The sequence below is a fragment of the Callorhinchus milii genome, unplaced genomic scaffold (genome assembly GCF_018977255.1).
Source record: "Callorhinchus milii isolate IMCB2004 unplaced genomic scaffold, IMCB_Cmil_1.0 Scaffold2, whole genome shotgun sequence".
In the NCBI taxonomy this organism is placed as follows: domain Eukaryota; kingdom Metazoa; phylum Chordata; class Chondrichthyes; order Chimaeriformes; family Callorhinchidae; genus Callorhinchus; species Callorhinchus milii.
In genome coordinates, this window is record NW_024704743.1 from 121,444,620 (window position 1) to 121,461,617 (window position 16,998).

The window sequence follows — 16,998 nt, forward strand, 5'->3', positions numbered from 1 at the left end:
CGTTGGGTCATGTACAAGTCCTTTGCAGTTGTACACTTTGGTTACATTAGCTACATCAAGGTCCTCGATTACTGATGCAAATTGTCTTGTAAAGACTGCACTGTAATCTTTCAGCAATAGTGTCATTTTTATTTTGTCCTGGGTCCTGCAGTTTATCTGTTTGACCTCCGTCTCCAGCAGAACAATGTTTCCATTTGCCTTTCTTATCTCTAGCCATTGTGTTCAATTTGTACCGAAATCAAACCAATAATAATAATCCTTGCCTTTGAGACGTTTGAAAACGCTTCGCAGAATATAATGTTAAGTGAATTGATTATATATTTTGTGGATGAAACACGACAGCCAGTGGAAACAGTTTCTCCTTATTTATTCCCATCAAAACCACTCAGTAAATCCAGAACAATGCTTTTAAGATAAGTGTAGGACAAAATTACACAGGTGTCGGGTGTAAAGAGCACGTTTCGGTCAAGAGTTCATACGTATTTATACCATACAAAATTACATTTGTGTAGCGCCTTTCATGTCGGGAGGACATCCCAAAGCACTGGACAGTTAGGAATTTGGACCCGACAACAACAACAAATTGCATTTGTATAACGTCTTTCATGTCAGGAAGACATCCCAAGGAGCTGGACAGTCAGGGATCCAAACCCGAGCTGGTGGTTGGGATCAGGAGGGGTGGAGGGGGAGAAATTCTATTCTTTATTTCTTCATAAAGAATAGAATTGGTTGCTAGGAAGGAGAGTAGATAGTTAACTTTCCAAATCCCATTTCCACGGTTATATCCTCTACAAACTCTAGAGCTATGCACGTCGGGAGGATGTCTCAAGGCACTAGACAGACAGAATTTCGGACCCGAGCTGGGGTCAGGGTCGGGAGGGTGGAGGGGTGGGGGAAGCAGGGAGATCGAAAGTACGGTCGAAAAGGAGGGTCTTGAAGGTGGCAAAGCAGGGGGCGAGGTGGAGGGACTGCAGGATTCAGAGGGTGGTGACAAAATGGCAGAAGGCCCGCCTGCCAATAGTAGGGCGAGCGAGGCGGGGGACGTGTAGCAGGCCTGCTGAGCAGAGGCAGCGAGCAGGATGGTAGGGGGTTAGGAGGTCACAGAACTGTATCCTCTGTGTGATGGGAAGCCAGTGGAGTCGGACGAGGATGGGGGTGATAGGGTCACAGAGCCTGGTGCGGGAGAGAATGCGGGCTGCATAATTCTGGATGATCTGCAGCCTTGGAGGGAGGATTTGGGGAGGCCGACAAGCAGTGAGTTTGCATAGTTAAGCCTCGATGTAATGAAAGCGTGTATGAGGGTTTTGGTGGCCTGTGGTGTGAAACAGTGGGGGAGCCGGGCGATGTTGAGAAGGTGGAGGAAGGCAGAGCGGGTCATGATGTGGAGTAGAAAGGATAGTTGAGGGTCAAACAAGACCCCAAGGTTCTGGACTGGCTTAGTGAGGTGGAGTGTGCAACCATGAATGGTGATGCTGTCAGCACCTGAGGTGAGGGGGGACTGACGGGAGCTAATCAGGAGAGCCTCGGTCTTGTTGACGTTCAACTGAAGAATGTTAGCTCTCATCCAGGACTTGATGTCAGACATACATTCTGTCAGCACAGCAGTGGTCTTGGAGTCAAGGTTGGAGGCAGAGAGGTAGAGTTGGGTGTCATTCGCATACATGTGGAAGTTGACCCTATGTCTACGGATGATGTCACCAAAAGAGAGCATATAGATATTGAAGAGGAGGAGACCAAGGACAGAGCCCTGAGGAACACCGCACGAGACGGTGTGGAGGCTAGAGAAGAAACCGTTTGTGGAGATGAAGTGCAGGTGGTGTGAGATGTATGATCTGAACCAGTCAAGGACAGAGCCGTGAAGGTTGAGGTGAAAGGAGAGGCGGTGGATGAGGATGGAGTGGTGTCGAAAGCAACAGTGAGGTCAAGGAGGACGAAGAGGCAGAGGGAACCCTGGTCTCAGATGGACAGAATGTCATTTGTCACTGGTCAGGGCTGTTTCTGTGCTATGGGCAGCACGGAAACCCGATTGGAGGGATTAATGTTAAGATCACTCCACTTCACAGTAAATCCTGTGAAGTCCTTTGGGACGTCCTCCCGATGTGAAAGATACTATGCCAAATGCAATGATGATTATTAAGATCCGAATAGCCTGTAAATTATTATCTTTATGGAGGTTGTAAGTTCTATTTGTAGTAAATTCTAAGTGAGATGGTGAGAAGCCATGATTTTGATACCTCTCGAAGCTCCTTTGATTTTCCAAAAGAATGATTTGAAATGGGACATTGGGTAACTGGGGCTAGGCTCTTGATTGAATAGTGTATGCAACCTGTTAGAATGGTTTTCTGATATTAGTCGTGAAAACAAAAAACAAAAATAAGAGTAACATATCTCACATGTATTAGGGTACTTTTGAGAGGGAAGGAAATGTGTAAAACGTATGTTGAAGTAGTTTTTCACTTGTGAGTTGTTTAATTAAATTGTACAACTTAATTCACAATTTAAAAGAATTTTTTGGTTAAGAACATAACCTTTCATGGGCATTAAATTAATGAAATTTCTTCTGTTGTTTGTTTTATGCAGCTGATTTCCAGAAAAGGCTTAAGTCGATCTCTATTCACCGCCACTAAGAAATGGTTCAGTGGGAGCAAAGTGCCGGAGAAAAGCACGAATGAACTGAAAAGCACCACCAGCTTATTGTAAGTAAACAAGTTCTTGTTTCGCAAAATTGTTCTCAGTTTTGAATGGATGAAGAAGAGCTGCATATGGAGTCCCATAGCATAGTGAGCAAGCAACAGGACTTGGGTTCGATTGCCAGACAGGGTGAAACTTGGGCAAGTTTATTTACTCCACAAGCCTCTGTTTACTGAGCAGTAAGTTGGAACCTGGTTGTTAGTCGATTGGCGGATCGCTTTTCTGGGGATAATAATCCCCTCCAAAATAAGCTTAAAAATTTTTACTCAATCCATGACTGTTTGTAGGACACTGCTATGCGCAATTGGCTGCTGCATTTCGCCCTCAAAATATACAGTCAATTCACTTTACAGTATATTCTGTGAAGGGCTTTGAGACGTCTCGACGACGTGATAGATACTACATCAAATGCAAATATTATAATTATGAATAGGAGCTGCTTATATTGTACATAGATTTTACTGTCCGATTCCAAATTCTAGTTTCAGTTTTCCTCTAACTTTGTTCTGAGTACATACATGTCTTTCATGAAAACTTCTTGTATAAAGTCTTTAAATGGAATCTTGTTACTATGGAGCACATTGTCTTAGATAAAGATATTTAAGTCATCTGTAGGGCCTCAGTAAAAAAACATGCCTTTTAATAAAGTATCCTAAAAATTGAACTTTGTTTATGAGAAACTACCAATGCAATCAACTCTAACCTTATTCTCTTGGACATACCTTCCCCTGCTCTGATTCCAGCCTGTTGCTTTTTCCCTCTATCCCATTAACAGAGGCTGAGGCTTCAGCCATTACATTTCTAGAGCTCTTTTCTAAACTTTCATTGCTATGGTTCCTGGCTTCAAAACACTCCAGATTGTGCCGGCCTGGCTCAGTTGGTTGCACTCTGAGTCAGAAGGTTGTGGGTTCAAGCTGCACATTGGGACTTTGAACTCATATAATCTTGGCTGACACATTGTTGGAGGTATGTTACATTATCGGAGATGCAGCCCTTCGAATGAGACGTTAAGCTGAGGACCTATCTGCCTATTCAGCTGGCTGTTAAATTATAATAATAATTCTTGCATTTGATATAGTGCTTTATCATGTCTTCGAGGCGTCTCAAGGTGTTCACAGAATATACTGTAAAGTGAATTTACTGTATATTTTGTGGGTGAAACTCAGCAGCCAATTGCGCACAGCAGTATCCCACAAACAGTCGTGGATTGAAGTGACCAATTCATTATTATTTTGTTGAAGGAATTATTACCCCCAGAAAAGTGATCTGCCAATTGACTAACAACTGGTTCCTACTTACTGCCAGGTAAACAGGCGTGTGTGTGGAGTAAGGAAACTTGCCCAACATTTCGCCCTGTTGGGAATCAAACCTGGTCTCTCGCTTGCGAGGCGAGTGCTCTAAACACTGAGCTACAGGACTCCACATTAAAGATCCCATGGCACTATTCCAAAAGAGAAAGAAGTTTTTCTTGATCTTTACTTATTTCCATTGAATCCAGATAAGCCTACTCGTAACAAAATTGCTTTTGGCTGAGAAGTTATTGATGCCAATATCACACATTATTGCATTTTATTATCCCCACCTAGGGCAGGCCGCACTTTCAGCCTCTACGCCCTGAAGCTTTGGAAGTCTCTACCCCCAATCTGTCCATTTTGCCCTCTTCTCTTCTTTTAGATCACGACTGAAGACCTTCCTCTTCAGCCGTCCTCACAGTCATCACCTTCCTCCCCCTGGCTCGGCGTCAGGCTCTTCCACTGTTAAATGCCCCGAGATGCTGCCCACATGAAGGGCGCTATATACATGTTGCTTGTGTTTTACTATGTTTGTGCTTCACTCCTCAATTTCACATAGGTATCCACTAGAAGCCCCTGAGCTGCAAATAAGGAAAATGGCTGACTTGTGTTTCTTGGTTCAGCATTATGATTTAGCTTACAGTTGTTACCACACAGCAAAGAAAGATTTCCTCAATGATCAAGCGATGCTGTATGCAGCAGGAGCACTGGTTTGTATTGAACAGATAAATCCCGAAATATGATTCTTGCATGATGAAACATTAAAAGGACAGGATTTGTAATGTATATTATTCTGAAATGCTGTGCGTATGTAAATTTATTAAAGGCTTCTGGACTTTTAATTAGCATTGTATTAAAGGAACAATAAGATATAATTCTGGCATTGCACCTATATTATAGAATCATAGATTACAGCACAGGAGGAGGCCATTCGGCCCATCGTGCCTGCACCGGCTCTTTGAAAGAGCTACCCAATTAATCCCACTCTTCGCTGTTTCCCCATATCCTTGTAATTTTTTCCTTTTCAAGTACCTATCTAATTCCCTTTTGAAAGTTGTTATTGAATCTGCTTCCACCACCCTTTCAGGTGGTGCATTTCAGATCGTAGCAACTCTCCTTATTTTTACCGACCCACCTGCCAGTGGAAACAGTTTCTCCCTATCTGCTCCCCTCATAATTTGAACACCTCTGTTAAATCTCCCCTAACCTTCTCAGCTCTAAAGACAACAATCTCAGCTTCTCTAGTCTATTTACATAACTAAAATCCCTCATCCCTGGTAAATCTCCTCTGCATCCTCTCCAAGGCCTTGACATCCTTCCTAAATAGCGGTGCCCAGAATTGGACACGATGCTCCAGCTGAGGCTTAACCAGTGACTTATGAAAGTTTAGCTAAACATCCTTGCTTTTTGTACTCTATGCATCTATTTGTAAAGCTGTGTTTGTTTAGGATTATTTACTGACTGGCTAATTTGGTGCCAAACTTCTGCATTAAAATTACTAATGGTATAAAACTATTGCTTCAAATGCTCGTCGTTCCAAGAGAAAAGGGCTCAGTGACGAGTTAGCCGGAGTGGCAAGTTAGGCACTTGTATAAATACATACATAAATGGGGCTGGGATATTGACAGCATGATGACTTAAATGGCAGTGAGAAGTTAAGCCAGGGTTAAGTTATCAGGAGTACTGAATTCATAACTTAATTTTATAAACCTGGATTTATAAATTGCAAAATTTTATGTGAAGGATACAAGGAGATATGGTGCATCACACAAATAAATTGTTTCCTAATTTCTCATTTGTTCCATGTCTATAATATCAAAGGAAATGGCAGCAGCATCAGTTTTTCTTCAGCCTGGAGCTCAGAGGCAGTACCCAGCCCATTATATGGAGACAGCTATTCAGACTTACAAGGACGTGTGCAAGTATGTCGTTTTCTTCAACAACAACAACAACAACACATATGTACAGAGCCTTTCACCTTGGGAGGATGGCCCAAGGTGCTGGACAATCGGTGCTTTGGACCGGAGCTGGGGGTCGGGATTTAGGAGGGTGGAGGGCAGGGTGGGGAGGAGGGTGGTCGAAGAGGAGGATCTTGAGATGGGTCGAAGGAGGCAAGGGAGCTGGTGAGGCGGTGGGACTGGGATGGAGTTCCAGAGGGTGGGGGTAGATTGGCTAAAGGCTGCCCGTCATTGGTGGGGCAGGCGAGGCGGGGGACGGGAAGCAGGCTGGAGACCGCTGAGCGGAGGGAGCGGGCAGGATGGTAGGGGTTTAGGAGATCACAGAGGTAGGGGAGAGTGAGGCCATGGAGGGCTTTGAAGGTGAGGACCAGGATCTTGAAGGTGAGGACCAGTATCCTCTGTCTGATGGGAAGCCAGTGGAGTCGGGTGAGGATGGGGGTGATAGGGTCACGGAGCCTGGTGTGGGAGAGAACACAGGCTGCAGAGTTCTGGATGATTTGTAGAGTCAAATAGCAATTCTGTAGCTTGGAGTCCTGTAGCATATTGGTTAGAGCAGTCACCTCACAAGTGAGAGGACCCGGGTTCGATTCCCAGGCAGTGTGAAACTTTAGGCAAGTTTCCTTACTCCACACACCTCTGTTTAACTAGCAGTAAGTTTTTAGTTGATTGGTGGATCACTTTTCTGCGGGTAATAATCCTTTTAAAATAAATAAATAAAATAATAATAATGTTGTCACTCAATCCATGATTGTTTGTGGGACACTGCTGTGCGCAATTGACTGTCATGTTTTGAAAGTAAAATATACAATCAATTCACTCTACAGTATATTCTGTGAAGTGCTTTGAGATGTCTCAATGACGTGATCAGGTTCTATATCAAATGTAAGGATTATTATTATTACAGCACAGGAGATAGTTTATCTCGTCGATCATATTTTGGTCCTAACTCAGCCAGTTTGCATGCACACAACAGTGTCTCACAAACAGCCATGGAGTGAGTGACCAATTTTATTTTGGGGAATTATTGGCCAGAACACCAGGAGAAACTCCCTTCTCTTTTTGAGTAGTGCCGTAAAATCTTTATCATCCACTGGAACAGGCAGGGTATAGAAATAGGTACAAGAATCTCCACAAACATTTGTGTCATGTGCTTTGATTTTCAACGTTAACATTTTTCTCCCTCCAGGAATCTGGTCCTTGCAGAGAGATGCGCTTTGCTGAGTGCTGAAATTCTGAAAAGCCAAGTCAAATATTCAGAGGCTGCAACTCTGCTTATTCGTATGACGAGTGAGGTAGGAAAGGTTCCAGTTTGGCGTATTGATAGTGCACTAACCTAATTGTATATCTCACTATTGTGCAACTATGTGCTCTGTGTAGTCTTAGAGAGGTGGAAATCTTTGGTATGTGTCCATAACATTTTGCTCAAAATGGAGCACGTCATGAGGGCCAGTCAGGTATAATTTGGGACTGTGGTATAAAATGGAAATGTGTCCCAAATAAGCAATTTGTGAAAATGTGCCAAATGACTTCAAGTATATGGAATTCAGACTGTCTGGTTGTCACTGTCAAATGTTGAATTAACATTTAGATGGAAAATCTGGCTAGCTGGATCTTCCCCCATTAATCCGGTGTCCAGTTTGCTGGGGATTGACTAGTCTCTCTTTCAAGTCTGAAGTGGTTTATCTGTCCAACCTTTAGCCTATTCTCTTGACAGTACATTATTGCAGTCACCAGTTGTGAGATTGCATCTTGCAAACAAAAAAAATTATGAAAGAGCGGCAATTTGAGGACTTGCAGAACGAATTCTGTGACTCGGTGCTCACTTTTATTTTATACTGAGTGACTCATTAGATATGCAAGTTCAAACTTTGATCTATTGGTATTTGGGCACTGAGGATCGTGTGCATTGAAAAAGAGATGCTTCTTGATACATTGTAGTTGGTTTTGTGTGAAAATGTAAATGTGTGCCAACTAATCAAATATTGTGCAAATTTGAATATTTGGGACACATTTACATTTTCTCTCTCCCCACTTTCTCTAATCAGACGCACGACTCACTATCTGCAGGGGGAAGCCGGCGGTTGGTAAGGACAGGGTGGATAAGGAGACCCTTATAAAGGTCATAGAATTCTTTCAGCAAGTCCTCAAGTTGGCTCTCTTTGATTCATATTTGTTTTCTTCTGAAAGATGCAACTTCGGAACTGGTGACTGTTAATTATTAATATTATGTGTGAGTGGTAACGTTAAAATAAATGTTTCTCATTTCAAACAGGATTCTGACTTACGGAGTGCCCTTTTACTGGAGCAGGCCGCCCACTGTTTCATCAACATGCGAACACCTATGGTGCGCAAGTTTGCTTTTCACATGATCCTGGCCGGACATCGGTTTAGTAAAGCGGATCAGGTGAGCATCCAAGAAGTGACTGGTATTTGCTTCAAATTACTGTTTGAATTTAGCAACCTTGCTTGAAATAGATGAAGCGTGCATGTGCACCAGTCCAGCACAGTCTGTTATGCACCTGAGCAGACCCAGTTACAGTACAAGGTTATGGGTTCGTATCCTACGTCGGGACTAAGATGATACTCCAATGCAGCCCTGAGAGCGTTGCATTCCCGAAGTTGCTGTCTTTCGGGTGAGACGTTAAACTGAAGACCCATCTGCCTGTTCAGGCGAATGCTAAAGATCTCGGCACTATTTGAAAAGAGAAGAGAGTTTCTCCCGTGTCCTGGCCAACAAATCCCCCTAATAAAATCGGTCATTCGTTTCATCATTAGTAGGACATTGCTGTGTGCAATTGTGCTGCTGCGTTTGTCTACAAGTACACACTCATTTCATGCCTTAGTAAATCCTGTGAAGGGAGACATAAACAGGCTGGCAAGATGGGCAGACACATGGCAGATGGAATTTAGTAACAGGAGTAGGCCATTCAGCTCATCGAGCCTATTCCACCATTCTGTAAGATCATGTCTGATCTGTACCTCAACTCCAATTTCCCTCGATACTCTGACCTAACAAATATACTTTATACTTTAAATTTAATGCAGGGAAGTGAGAAGTAATGCATTTTTGGAGAAGATTGAAGAGAACCAATATAAGATAAAATGGTACCATTTTAAAGGGGGTGCAGGGACAGAGACCTGGGGGTTCACATAAGCAAATCTTTGAAGGTGGCAGGGCAAGTTGACAAAAGTTGTTAACAACAATAAGATTCCATTTATAGAGCGCCTTTCACGTCGGGAGGACGTCACAGGGCGCTGTACAGTTGGGTCAGGACCTGAGCATTGGGGGGAAATGGTCAGGGTGAGGGGAGGGAGGGAGTAGAGAGTCGAGAGGGGAGCTGAAGGCACGGTCAAAGAGAAAGGTCTTGAGACCTTAAAAAAGCATATGGGATCCATGGCATTTATTACACTTATTACTCTCCAATTAAACTCCACAAGCAAAGGACATTTGTTCCATGATCCTTACATTTTGTGGGATAAAGGGCTATAAAGCACTTTACATTATAATCAGTCTCTGGTGCTAGCAATGGTAAGACTGGAATGTCAAGTCTTAGCAGATCTTAGAAATTCCTTATTTATATCCTTATTTATAAATAGAGACAGAGTATAAAAGCAAGGAAGTGATGTTGAACCTTTACAAATTGCTGGTTAGGCCTCAACTGGAGTATTGTGTTTAGTTCTGGACATCGCACTTTAGGAAGAATGTCCGAACCTTGGAGAAGGTGCAAAAGAGATTTACCTGAATGATACCAGAGATGAGGGACTTCAGTTATGTGAAGAGACTAGGGAGGCTGGGATTATTCTACTTAGAACAGAGAAGGTTGAGGGGAGATCTAATAGAGATGTAGAATGGCAGAGCAGGCTGAATGACATACTCCTGTTCCTAAGTTCCTACTAGCTTCCAGGTGGTTGTTGCGTTGATATTGGCTTGCTGTTGGATTTTACCGCAAGCTTCGACTCCCTGACGTCCCAGGTAATACTTCACCTTAGCATTTCTTTTATTTGGAGAAGTGATGTGTGATGAAGTGACGTGTTCTTGATTACAGCGGAAGCACGCCTTGCGGTGTTATAGTCAAGCAATGCAAGTTTACAAGGGAAAAGGCTGGAGCCTGGCGGAGGACCATATAAACTTTACCATTGGTCGTCAGTCCTTCACACTACGGCAGTTAGAAAATGCAGTGTCAGCCTTCAGGCACATCCTGATCAATGACAGTAAGCAGACGGCTGCTCAACAAGCTGCTTTTCTTCGCGAGTACCTCTATGTTTATAAGGTAAGACAGAGTGGTCACCTGCCTCCCGCACCCCCCCCCCCCCCGCACCCCGCATCTGGCCCACCCGCTCCCTCCATAACCCGTAAATTTGGTTATGTTTCTGGAAGGGAAACACAAATATATTGCTTATGCGGCCCACTGGTATTTCTCAGATTGGGCACCCGGCCCTCAGCAGCCAAAAGGTTGGAGCATCCTGAGGTAAGATATTAGCATTGAAAAGCTGGTCAACCCAAATCTGCTGACGATGTTATTTTTCAGCCAAATTCTAACCAGGAATTGAATATTTCATGAATCCACTACTGTTCTCCGAGACCCTACCCCACGTGAAGGGCGCTATGTAAATGCAAGTTGTTATTCTGGAAGTAACATTTTAAGTTGGAATAGATAATCCTCTTAATTTCTGCCATGTGATCTCATAAGCCATTTTAATCGCTGCGGGAAATGGGCTTTAACTTAGGATTGGTTTAGTAACGTTCCAAAATTCAGCACAGTCTGATTTTCTTTTTAAAAGACAATGGTCTCAAGTCTAAGGCACAGAGGAGCTTTGGGATTCAAAAAGAGTACGGCGCTATCCAAATGTAATTTGTTGTGGTACAGCTTTAACGATTTACGTCTGTTTTTTCAGAATGTTAGTCTGCTTTCACCTGATGCACCTTTGCCCCACCTTCCATTACCCTACATTAAGAGCTCAGCAACCCGAGTATTTTTTGGACATGATCGAAAACCATCAGAAGGTTGGTTCCTTCGGTTTATCTTTTTGAGTAGACATAGGCTTGTGGAAGGAGTTTAAATGGAAGTGATGGGAATTGAATAGATGTTGTGCTGCTCCCTACGTTCAGTCTAGCTGCTTGCTGCCATGTTTGGGTAGAATTCAGCAATGAAGACGACGAGTAAAAGTTATGTGATTGAGAATATAAATTCATATGCTTTGAAGCTGTACCTTTTTCTGTGGGGAATGTATTTCTGAGCCTTAACTCTCACGATTTAAAATGACTGAGCTTTCTTTCTGCTTAAAAGGAGAAAAACAAGCGGCCACCCATGTCAGCCTGGACCAGGAATATGAGCGCGAATCCTCCCAACAGTGGAAAGAGCTTGAGGAGCAGGTAGTTGCTGTGGTGAACAGAGGAACTCTGCCCTCGAGTTTCCAGCCAACTCAGTACTGTTTAAACAGCCAGACCGACCACTTGCGATTTCCAGTTGTTGTCGTAGAAGGTAATTCAGCAAAAAATAAATGTTCCTTAAAGAAAGTCCTAGAATAAGCACAGAAGGAAGCCATTCAGTCTGTCCAGCGTCTGCTGGTGCTAACTACTTCACTGGATCCACCTGGACTGACCCCAGGAACCTTTATCAAGGTGTTAGTGATGAGGAATGCAGTTGAGGTGTGAAAATTCCTTCATCCCAAGCGCAAGAAGATTCCATGACAGCACAGCCAGCCTGGCTCATCGGCAGGACTTGGAAGGGCAGACCAGTCACTGAGGGCAGGAAATCCTCCCAATTAGCTCCTGTTAAACCTGCAAGCCAAACCCCTAATGGGTAAAGTGGTCCTAGCTGGTCAAGCCGGGGAAAGCTTCCCAGACAGTGATATCAATGGCAAACTATGCTGTTTTAACTGGTTAGACTCCAGCAGTTACCCCATTGCACACTCTGGCGTTCCCAAGCCTTGGCTCTTGCCAACCTGCACCTAATACTTTCCAGAATTAGGTAAACAGGATGTGTCCCTCCAGGGAGAGAGTGCGCATTCCATTCCAACAATCTTATCTCTGGGATTTCCATGTTAACACCCCTATAAACAAATCTGTGTTATACTGAAGAATGCTATAACACGATTCTGGTTACTGTACATCTATTAGGAATTTGCTACACATTTGTAATGGTAAAATCATTGGGGATGGAATTTACTGTCTAATTCTTCAGGTGTTGCTCATTCATTGTGCAGTTACTAGATACCATGATAATTTTTTTCTTGATTGTACTCTACACAGAACCTATCACAGTTGAAGTGGTGTTCAAAAACCCTCTGAAGGTCCCCCTTCTGTTGAACGATCTGTCGCTGCTGTGGAAGTTTTATTGCAGAGACTTTAATAAAAAGCCAGAGGCAGTTTCAGGAGAACCAATCAGCAATGAAAAGGATGTACATTTAAAGGTAATTCAATAGGTTTCTTGCCTAATAATTTCATAAGTTGTTGTTCTGATCCTGTATCAAATGCAAGGATTATTATTATTACTATCCTTTCTGTCGAACACTGGTGTGCAAGCGTGATTTTAGAACCATAGAAACTTACAGCACAGAAGAAGGCCTTTTGACCCATCTTATGTTGATTGACTGACTCTTTAGAGAACAGTCCTTTTGGTCCCATTTACATGTCTCTTTCACCATACCTCTGCAGTTTACTCCTTTTGAATAGAATATAGGTGTACTGCTCCCCCCTGTGTTTCATTTCTGTAGTCACAGCAGTTAGCAATGCCTTGTGTATGTGGTGTAATGCCTTGGAACTGCCCTTTCACTGGAATACTGGTCAGATTGGTTTGGAACCATTCAATCTCTTCCTAGTCAACATGGTGGCACAATATAAGGCTCCAAGGTGATCCATGTGTAGGTGGGAGGCATGGAATTTTCAGCTTAGTTTGGATACCTTTGAGCATGATGGTGAGTTTCCATATATGTCAGACTCCTGGCTGACCAACAAAAAAATATAAGACGCCCATACTTTGGCACAAATTGGCATCACAATTAGGGTTTGGGGAATGGAAGCATAAGCCTGATGAAGTAAGTGCTCTTCAGAGAATAGTTAAGGCACAATCTTAAAATCATAGCAATTGAAGTGCAGAATGAAGCCATTCAGCCTTTGCAACCTCTCCCTTTCCTTATCTTGTTTATGTCTATTCGGAATTGCATAAGTTGCTCAGCACAACCGTCCTGTCTGTGACCTGACAACATAATTTCTCAGTAATTGGCTTCTTGGAAAATAGATGTGTATCTTTAAGACAATAATGCCCCACACCCCTACACAACACAAATTTACATTTATACAGCATCTTTCATGTCCCAAAATGCTGGACAATCTAGGGTTTGCATCTGAGCGGGGGTGGGGAGGGGGCAGAGACCACCACCACCCCCCCCCCCGTCCCCGGAAAGACATACCTTGTTTACCTAATTATAGAGAATATTTTGGCACAGGTTGACGAGTGGTTTTGAGAACCTACAATATTTCTCTTTGACCGAGCCTTCAGCTCCCCTCTCGACTCTCTTCCGCCTCCTCGCTCCCTCCCTTCCCTCCCCTCACCCTGACCATTTCCCCCCTGCTCGGGTCATGACCCAACTGTGCAGCGCCTTGGGACGTCCTCCTGACGTGAAAGGCGCTTTATAAATGGAATCTTGTTGTTGTTGTCTTGTATTGGAGTATTTTGTCATGCATTGTTAGAGCCCTCGCTTGCAAGCGAGAGGATCTGGGTTCGATTCCCGGGCAGGGTGAAACCCTAGGCAAGTTTCTTACCTTGCGGTAAGTAGGAACCCGCTTATTAGTCAATTGGGGAATCGCCCTTCCAGGGGTAATAATTCCTTCACAAAATAAAGTGATAATAATGTGGTCACTCAATCCACGGTTGTTTGTGGGACGTTGCTGTGCGCAGTGGACTGCCGCATTTCGCCCACAAACTATACAGTCAATTCACTTTACAGTATATGTGAAGCGCTTTGAGACGTCTCAACAATGTGATAAGGTGCTATATCAAATGCAAGTATTATTAAAATGTTCCTAATTTTACTAAATGTGTGCTGTTGCAGGCAACTCTCGATTATATTGGCGCAGAGGTTGCAAATGAATTTCAAGTAAATGGGGAAGAGACGAAAGTAGTAAGTATGCATATTTGTCCTGAATATGTTTTTTAATTGATGGTTTTATAATCAAGTCACCAGACATTGTTGTGAGTTAAGGGTAAAGAATTAGGAGGGAATCTGTGATGACGTCCCAAAACTCTGGGAGCCTCTCCCTCAATCCCTCCGCCTTGCCCCCTCCTTCCCCATCTTTAGGTCACACCTGAAGATCTTTCTCTTCGACTGTGGCTATTGTCACCTCCCCCGGTTTGGCATTGTGCTCCACCACCGTCAAGTGCTCTAGGACGCTGTCCTGCGTGAGGGGCGCTATATAAATGCAAGTTATTGTTGGTTACTGAGCTGGGACTCTTACGGTTCATACGTTTGGAAATAATTCTTTATGAACGGTTTATACCATTTTATATTTCTCTCCCTTAAATTCTACTGTCCGGTACCTGAGAAGAACTCTGCATGTTCAGAACCAAGCTGTCATATCACTGTCTTTGCAAAACATTAAACCATTCACTTAAAAGCACTTGGGCAGCGGGAAGGAGGAAGAGAGACTATCTGGCAAGCTTTCCCACTGCTTGTCCAGTTAGGACCATCCTACCCATTAGGGCTTTGGCTTGCAGGGTTAACAGGAGCTGAGTGGGAGGATTCGCTGCCCCCAGTGATTAGTCTGCCCATGCTGCCAATGAGCCAGGCTGCCTGTGCTGTCAACAGCTATGCCTGGAGTACTGCGGACTCGCCTGGCTCAGGAACTGGATGCCGAGTCCGCCGCAGAGGGCTGGCTCAATTTCGATAAGCCGTTGCCAAGCATGTCACCTTAGAGCCAGTTTAGCTCAAAGGAGATCCCGCCTATCCCCCCATCAAGAAGGATAGGGAGGAAAGGAGGAAAATCCACTGGAACTGAGTCATTTTTCAGTGGAGACTGAATCAGTTTGCACCATTTGCATTTATACTGCAATTCTGCAGTGTTGTGATCAGCCACACCTCAAGGTTGTTTCAGAAACCTACCTGGCTCCAGCATAATTCACCTCATATGCTCCGAGAAGCTACCCCGCATGAATGGCGCTATATAAATGCAAGTTGTTGTTGCACATGACTCTGCACTTCAAACCAATTATACTGTTTTTCCACTTTGAAGCAATTGGTGTGAGAAGTGTAATAATAATCTTCGCATTTAATATAGCGCCTTATCACGTCATTGAGACGTCTCAAAGCGCTTGACAGAACATATTGCAAAGTGAATTGACTATATTTCGTGGGCGAAAAACTGAATGATGAACTAGGCACGAGGGTTAAACATTTTTCAAAGTGAGGTGCATTTTGTTCGCTATTATATAAAAAAAATTTAAACGCAACTTTAAAATTTGTAATGAATCCATATGTAGACAAATATATTTGGGCAGAATATTTGATGAATCGATTGCTTGATCTTTTTGTCCCCTTCAGGCACGATTAAAGCTGGTTCCTTACCAGACGGGAGAACTACACATTCTTGGCGTTGTGTACAACCTTGGTATTGTGCAGTCTGCTGCTACACAGGATGGAATAGACTCCAGTGCAGGGATAGCAGGTGAGAACATTTCCCGTTTATTCCAGTGTTTTAGACGTACTTTCTTGGAGTCCTGTAGCGCAGTGGTTAGAACACTCGCCTCGCAATTGAGAGGACCTTGGTTCGATTCCCGGGCATGGCAAAACCTTAGGCAAGTTTCCTTACTCCACACACCGCTATTTACCTAGCAGTAAGTAGGAATCCGGTTGTTAGTCAATTGGTGGATCATTTTTCCGGGGGTGTAATCCCTTTTTCCAAAAAAAATTAAAAATAAATAATAAGCTGGTTATTCAGTCCATGACTGTTTGTGGAATACCGCTGCGCGCAATTGGCTGCTGTGTTTCACCTGAAAAATATACAGTCCATTCACTTTACAGTACATTCTGTGAAGCGCTTTGATACTTATAAGATGTGATCAGGTGCTATATCAAATGCAAGGATTATTATTATGCTTGAACCAGAGCTGATTTTTTTGAAACCTCATATCTCGTTTCCTGCCGCCTTCTATCTTCAAAGCATTGTCTGCTGATGACCTTAACCCATTCATGTTCCTGCTGAAACTTTGAAATCTGGAGGGTAGATTTTGTTTTAATTCTCTCCTCGCCATTCTGTCCAACTTCAACTGATCTAGAATGCTGCAGCTTGCCTTCTCTCCCATTCCCTCCACATACACCCCATTATAGTTCTGAGGAAAGCTCTGCATGCTCGCAAACAAGCCATTTCTTACAAAGCATAAGGTTAGAGGGAGATTTAATAGAGGTGTCCAAAGTATGAGGGGTTTTAATAGAATAAATAAGGAGAAACTGGGTGGGTCGCTAACCAGTGGACACAAATTTAAAATAATTGGCAAAAGCGTTTCTCCCACAAAATACACAGTCATTCCACTTTACAGTATATTCTGTGAAGCGCTTTGAGACTCTTCAACGACGTGATAAGGTCCTAGGTCAAATGCAAGGATTATTATTATAAAAGAACCAGAGGGGAGATGAGAAGAATTTTTTTAATGCAGCGACTTGTTATGATCTGGAATGCACAACCTGAAAGGGTGGTGGAAGCAAATTTGATAGTAGCTTTCAAGAGGGAATTGGATATGTACTTGAAAAGGAGAAATTTGCAGGTCTATGGGGAAAGAGCAGGGGAGTGGGACTAATTGGATAGCTCTTTCAAAGAGCCAGCACAGTCACAATGTGCTAAATGGCCTCCTTCTGTGCTGCAAGAATATATGATTTGATGATTCACTTAAAATCACTTTGGTAAGTGGGTGGGATTCACTGGCTCGGTACCTCAGCTGATCAAGTTTAATATTGCTTTGGAGTCTTCAAACCCCTCCACAGTCGAGCACCAACCTATTTTTGAAATCCTCTTTTACATTCCATCTGGTCTGTTCCTTGCTCCCCACATTCCCTTTACTTGA

At 43.4% G+C, this 16,998-nt stretch overlaps 1 protein-coding gene across 4 annotated transcripts in view; it reads left to right on the plus strand.

The window, feature by feature from the left end:
• The window catches only part of trappc8 (trafficking protein particle complex subunit 8), a 66,525-nt gene that overhangs the window by 34,508 nt on the left and 15,019 nt on the right, over window positions 1–16,998 (plus strand). For all 4 annotated transcript variants that reach the window (XM_007895037.2, XM_007895039.2, XM_007895038.2 and 1 more), the window contains 11 exons: window positions 2,581–2,696; window positions 4,543–4,693; window positions 5,805–5,905; window positions 7,128–7,233; window positions 8,214–8,345; window positions 9,988–10,212; window positions 10,838–10,946; window positions 11,230–11,424; window positions 12,195–12,355; window positions 13,997–14,065; window positions 15,482–15,605. In XM_007895037.2, coding sequence (XP_007893228.1) covers window positions 2,581–2,696; window positions 4,543–4,693; window positions 5,805–5,905; window positions 7,128–7,233; window positions 8,214–8,345; window positions 9,988–10,212; window positions 10,838–10,946; window positions 11,230–11,424; window positions 12,195–12,355; window positions 13,997–14,065; window positions 15,482–15,605 — 1,489 coding nt within the window. The remainder of the gene's footprint in view (window positions 1–2,580; window positions 2,697–4,542; window positions 4,694–5,804; window positions 5,906–7,127; window positions 7,234–8,213; window positions 8,346–9,987; window positions 10,213–10,837; window positions 10,947–11,229; window positions 11,425–12,194; window positions 12,356–13,996; window positions 14,066–15,481; window positions 15,606–16,998) is intronic.